This window comes from Corvus cornix, chromosome 20, assembly GCF_000738735.6.
Source record: "Corvus cornix cornix isolate S_Up_H32 chromosome 20, ASM73873v5, whole genome shotgun sequence".
Classification (NCBI taxonomy): domain Eukaryota; kingdom Metazoa; phylum Chordata; class Aves; order Passeriformes; family Corvidae; genus Corvus; species Corvus cornix.
The window spans coordinates 5,547,457-5,553,636 of NC_046349.1; the positions used below are offsets into that span (position 1 = coordinate 5,547,457).

General features: G+C 57.4%; 1 protein-coding gene across 3 annotated transcripts in view; it reads left to right on the forward strand.

Annotated features, from left to right (window-relative positions):
- SRC (SRC proto-oncogene, non-receptor tyrosine kinase) overlaps window positions 1-5,340 on the forward strand; it is a 28,007-nt gene extending 22,667 nt beyond the window's left edge. For all 3 annotated transcript variants that reach the window (XM_039563356.1, XM_039563357.1, XM_039563358.1), the window contains 7 exons: window positions 60-209; window positions 465-620; window positions 783-962; window positions 1,043-1,119; window positions 1,292-1,445; window positions 1,600-1,731; window positions 2,076-5,340. In XM_039563356.1, coding sequence (XP_039419290.1) covers window positions 60-209; window positions 465-620; window positions 783-962; window positions 1,043-1,119; window positions 1,292-1,445; window positions 1,600-1,731; window positions 2,076-2,284 — 1,058 coding nt within the window. In that variant the 3' untranslated portion in view covers window positions 2,285-5,340. The remainder of the gene's footprint in view (window positions 1-59; window positions 210-464; window positions 621-782; window positions 963-1,042; window positions 1,120-1,291; window positions 1,446-1,599; window positions 1,732-2,075) is intronic.
- Window positions 5,341-6,180: the final 840 nt, after the last annotated feature.

Here is a 6,180-nt window from a genome sequence, read left to right on the forward strand (position 1 = left end):
CCCCATGGGGAGCACCCATCCATGGCACACCTCCCCCAGCCCCTCGGTCCTGCCCACAGGTGCCTATTGCCTCTCTGTGTCCGACTTCGACAACGCCAAGGGGCTCAACGTGAAGCACTACAAGATCCGCAAGTTGGACAGTGGCGGCTTCTACATCACCTCCCGCACCCAGTTCAACAGCCTGCAGCAGCTGGTGGCCTACTACTCCAGTGGGTAGCCATACGGGGTCCCCTGGGGGTCGGGGTGGCATCCTGGGTGCTGTCCCTGCCCTTGCTGCTGGGCAGGTGCTGCAGGGAAGTCACTGCTGAGCTGGGGGACACCAAACCAGTTGTGTGGGACTGGGTTTTAGGGCAGAGGGTGAGGGTTTGGGTACAGGTCCCCAAGGTGTTTGCAGGAGATGTGGGGTAGACATCACATGCCTAAATACCCGTGTGTCACCCTGCTGTTGTCCCTTCCTGTGCCAGAACATGCTGATGGTTTGTGCCACCGTCTCACCAATGTCTGCCCCATGTCCAAGCCCCAGACCCAAGGCCTTGCCAAGGATGCTTGGGAAATCCCCCGGGAATCACTGCGGCTGGAGGTCAAGCTGGGACAGGGCTGCTTCGGAGAGGTGTGGATGGGTAAGGACCACTCCCACCCTGCTGTCCCCTCTGTGTCACCACCTGCATCCTGTCCCCAGCCATCTGCAGATGCCTGGAGCCTGTGGTGGGGTGGGGGAGCAGTGGAGGGACACGGCTCCCTGCTCCATACACGTGTCCTGAGCAGCATGTCCTGTGCCACAGGGACCTGGAATGGCACCACCCGGGTGGCCATCAAGACACTGAAGCCTGGCACCATGTCCCCAGAGGCCTTCCTGCAGGAAGCCCAGGTCATGAAGAAGCTCCGGCATGAGAAGCTGGTTCAGCTCTACGCTGTGGTGTCAGAGGAGCCCATTTACATCGTCACCGAGTACATGAGCAAGGGTGAGCATGGGAGGGACACCGAGGGGGCAGCTCAGGGGCTCTGCTCCTCCAGATTGCTCTGACCATGGTTTTCCTTACAGGGAGCCTCCTGGACTTCCTGAAGGGTGAGATGGGCAAGTACCTGCGGCTGCCCCAGCTTGTGGATATGGCTGCTCAGGTGAGTTTGCACATCTCTGGGCCTCCCACATTCCTTGTGAGGGCACTGGCTGCCTGAGCCTCTCACTGGGCTGTGGTGGCTGTCACTGGTCAGGCAGTGGGGTGCTGGGCTCTCCCTGGGGACCCTCGTGTCACCCTGTCAGCCACAGTGCCCCACATGCCGGTCCCCACAGATCGCATCCGGCATGGCCTATGTGGAGAGGATGAACTACGTCCACCGGGACCTGCGGGCAGCCAACATCCTGGTGGGAGAGAACCTGGTGTGCAAAGTGGCTGATTTTGGCTTGGCACGACTCATCGAGGACAATGAGTACACAGCTCGGCAAGGTGAGTGCCCACGGCTGCCGGCACCGCACCCGGGCAGGTGGCACCGGAGCAATGGCCATCGGCCCCCATGGTGTGCGCTGTGCCTGGAGCCAGCACATGGCTCTGGTTGCATGGGGGTCCTGGAGGCACCCCCTCACCCTGCCTCTCCATCCAGGTGCAAAGTTCCCCATCAAGTGGACGGCCCCCGAAGCGGCTCTGTACGGCAGGTTTACCATCAAGTCAGATGTCTGGTCCTTTGGCATCCTCTTGACCGAGCTGACCACCAAGGGCAGAGTGCCATACCCAGGTGAGGGCTGGCAGCTGCTGGCAGAGGCCCTGTCCCTATTGTAGTGCCCAACACCAGCTGTCCATGCCCAGCGCTTGCCCCTAAGCTGCCTCTTCCCAGGTCGGATCCTGCCCCACTGGGGTGAGCAGATATTGTCCAGGATGCAGTGTCCCAGCCACCCTGTCCCACTCTAGTCCCTGAGCAAGGTGACAGGGACAAGTGCTGCTAGGTTCCTCTCTCCCTGGGTCACTGGGATTGCCCCTAAGGCGTGTCCTGGCAGACACCCTTGGTGTCCCCCCGGGACAGGCACAGTGCAGGACTGGCCTGGCTCTGATCAATGCCCTGTCTCCTCTGGCCGCTCGCAGGGATGGTGAACCGGGAGGTGCTGGACCAGGTGGAGCGGGGCTACCGCATGCCCTGCCCGCCCGAGTGCCCCGAGTCCCTGCATGACCTCATGTGCCAGTGCTGGCGGAAGGACCCGGAGGAGAGACCCACCTTCGAGTACCTGCAGGCTTTCCTGGAGGACTACTTCACCTCGACAGAGCCCCAGTACCAGCCTGGAGAGAACCTATAGACACGGGGCTCCTCCTGGCACCAGGGACACTGCTGTCCTCACCACGGGGCGCCAAGGGCTGGCCTCCCCACTGAGGGGCTGTGTTTGTGGGGCAGCCCTGGAGCAGGACAGGGCATTAGCTCTGGATGCAGCTGGGGGAGCCGCTGGGTTCCCCCATTGCTCATTAAGACTTCTGGCCCGTGTTTAACGAAGCGGCGCTGTCCTGCTGGCGAGAGGAGCCTGTGAGCACCAACGGAGCCAGCTCAGGAGGGCAAGCAGAGCATCTCCTGCCAAGAGACTTGGGTTTTGGGAGACTTTTTTCCCCCCACAGCTCTGGGGTGAGCCAGGAGGAATTGGGGGACAGCATCGCCCCACCTCAGACACATGGTCCCAGTCTCCTGCACTCCCTTTCTAAATCAGCACAAATTTCCTTGCCCCTTCACCCTCCCCACCATCTTCCTCTTGGCTCCAGCTCTCCTGAGGATGCTGGAAGAGATGTTTTGCCACAGAGATGTCACAATCCCAGGCTGGCTTGAATGGGGTGACGTGCCAGGGTGGTGGTGGTGGCGGCGTGGGATGACAGTGGAACTCTGGTGGTCCCTCTGGCCTCACCATGACCTTAATGGCTGCTGGGTTCTGGGACTCTGAAATGTGACTGCTCCAGGCTCTGATGACCATCACTGTCTCACAGGAGCACCTGGGCACACGATCAAATCTTCCAGCTATGTCTGTTCCCCCAAGGGACACATCTCACCTCTCCCAGGAGCAGGACTGGGGATGCCAGCAGAGCCCTCAACCTGCTGCGCTTTCTCCCACCACATGCTCCAGGTCTTCCAGCCAGACCCTTGGGAAATACCCCCCAGCTGCCCTCCCCACCTCTGCCACCAGCTTTCCCACCAGCAGAGCCCCCTGGGCTGGCCCTGCCACCAAATCCAGTGCCACTGTGGGGCTTGGGTGCATGGCCCATGTAGCTGTTCCAGATGTGGGAATGTTTTGGAGGAAGTACTTGACTTTCACAGATGATTTTGTCCACCTGGTATGTTTTTAGCTGCCTTCCCTCTACCCATTGTGTCTCAGCTTCCAGGCAGCAGTCCCCATGCAGCATCCCCAGCCACATGCCACCACCTGGAAGTGCTGTGCCACGTTTGCATCCTCATCTCCCCCATGCTCACTTCTAAAGGCCTCAGCCGTGTCTCAGCTGTGGGTGGCTATTCCTGCCCAGCTTTGTCCCACACACATCCCATGGGACTGATCCCTGGTGTCAGCAAGGCAACCCTTCATTCCCTGCCCTCTCCCACCCAGCACCTGCTTGTACATAGCCCTTGAGTGTTCCCTGCACTGTCCCAGACCTTGACTTCATTGCATGCGTTGGTGCCCAGCTGGAAACCTTTCACCATGGTGGTTCACAAAGCTTCACTCCTTCACCCCCTGGGTCCCAGAGACCCTTGCTCGGAGAGACCTGGGGGTCTTCGGATGCACTCCTGGAACACGGTGGGTTGGGGGCTCGGGGGATGCTGTGGGGCAGGGGTGCTGGAGGGAAGGACCTGCAGAGGGGAGACAGTGGCTGTGCCCTCCTCTCAGTCCTCAGGTAGTGGGCTTTCTGTGCCTCCCCATCACCTTTGGGATGGTGTTTGCCTCTGGCACAGCCTCCTCCCAGGCAGCAGACCCAAGCCGCCCCTCACCAGTCCCTGCCATGGTGCCAGTGTCCTACAAAAGCTGGGTGGGAGCCAAGCATGGGCACGAGGTGGCCAAAACCCCCGCCCCAGATCTCCACCAGAGCAGGACCCAGGCAAGCCACTGCCTCTCACTCACTCCCACAGCTCCCCGGTGTAGTGGTTTGACCAAGCCACTTATTTATGAACCAAGTACATGGTTGGTTGTTTGGTGGCTCCTTTTCTAATGAGTAAAACATTTAAAATCAGTTTGGACAGGCTCTTCAGCAGTATGGAGAAATCCTGCTGGCTTGAAGAGCAGCAGCTGGTTCAATGGATTTTTTTAAAAATCATTTTGGGAGTTGGAGCCTTTTTTCCCCCCCTCCCTTCCTAGCAGGTTTGCTGTGTTGGCATTTCTGCATATGGGCAGGGACCCCCCAAACCTCAATGTTCTGGGTCTTCCCATGTTTGCAGCCTTTTGGGATGGGCAGCTGCCACAAACGCCCTGTCCCTTGGTAGCTGTTCCAAGGGGTGGCTTATGCCATAGCTCTGCCTGAATTATAAAAAATCTCTGTCCCTGGGAGAAACCTTTTACAACTGTAACATGTGGAAGCCAGATTTGGTCTGGAAGCTGGGGAGAGAGAAGGCAAGCACACGTGTTAAGGTTGGCTTTTGGTTGTCTGTTGCACGTGCAGGGTCTTGGGTGCAGCAGGACAGGAAGGGCGAGTGCAGCCTCTGGCTCTTTCTGGAAGGCAGCAGGTGCAAGGAGCACCCTGGGTTGGCTTAATTCCCCAAGGCTTTCAGCAAGATCTGGTGAAGGAGATGTGCTGGGGACCCTTCACGGCAGAAGGCAGTAAGGCAATCCCAGAGAAGCCCTCCTGCACGGGGCTGTGTGTCCACATGTCCGTGTGTCCATCCGTGTTTCTGTGCAGTGCTTGTGGTGGGACCCATGTCGCCGGACTCACCACCACAGCCAGCGTGACCTGGAGGCCCTGGGAGTCCAGAGCCTCCCCTCCATCATCATTCTGTCTGCCAATTTACTTTTTAAGCCAATAAACTCCAGAGGGGAGCCCCTGCCTAAGGATGCTCCTTGGCTTCCTGGGCTCCCTAAAACCCTACAAGTCATTCTCCTCTGCTGTTATAATTTTTTTACACAGTCTTTTGTAAGATCTCCAACTGACTATGCAGAGAACGTGTGGATCTGTGTCTCTCCCCATCTCCCTTACCTGCCTTTTTCGGTGTCTAAGTAAAATATTTAGCTTTTTTTTTTTTTTTTTTTTTTTTTGGATAATAATAAAACTTTGGAAAAAAACCTGGAAAGGTTCAGCTTTGTGGGTGGTGGGGGGGTTGGAGATGCTTTGAAACTCTAACGTTGATGTAAATACTTTGCTATTTGATTATTAAATACAAACAGACCTCACAAAACAAAAGTGTAGCTTGTGTATGAGAGGACGTGTTAGCTCCTCAGCATCCCTGTTAGAGGAGCTGTTGCTACCTGGAGCATGTGCAGTACCCATGTGAAGCTCCTGGTGCTTCAGACACTTTTTCTGGAAAATGCTTCTGGGATCTGGTGCTGCTTCTGTGCTGCTGGAGCCATTCCCCACACAGGCTTGTGGTTCAGCACAGGATCAGGGCCATGTCCGGCATCTCCAGCAGTACTGGAGGAAAAGCAAGTGACATGGTCATTGGAGTCAGGCCCTGAGGGGTGTTCCATGTGCCCCCAGCCTAGGACACGCTGGCAGAGCGGGACTCAGCCATTGCATGCCCTAAAGCAAGCCCAGGGCAGGGCAGGGGTGGTGTTCGTGCTGCCAAAATCCAAGGCACGGTGTCCCTGACTGAAGCCACCCAGGCTGGACTGGGGGGGGACAAGACAGGGGCAGCCTCCCTTCAGCAGAATCTGCTTTATCAGCAGCTCCAAGAAACAGGCCTGCTCTGTTTAGGTAATTAGTGGGTGCTGATTGGGGTCCACAGCGCTGGGGGTAGGAGGCTTTCTAAATGCAGAGTGAACGCTGCTACTGTTTATTCACCACTACCATCATCACCCTGGGGTGGCTTTAGTGCCCCAAGGTCCCAGTCTGGCTGCCCCCTCCTCCTCAGACTGGTAAGTGACTCAGTCTTATCACCTTAAAAATGTAACGCTTTATGCTTTGTTTGTCTTTAAAACAATTAAGCGATTGCGGGATTATCTCTTGTGTGCAGGTCTCTTGGCCCACGTGCAATGCATGGGCTAGGGGTGGGCTGGCAAGGTCACCCCAGGAGGGAAGC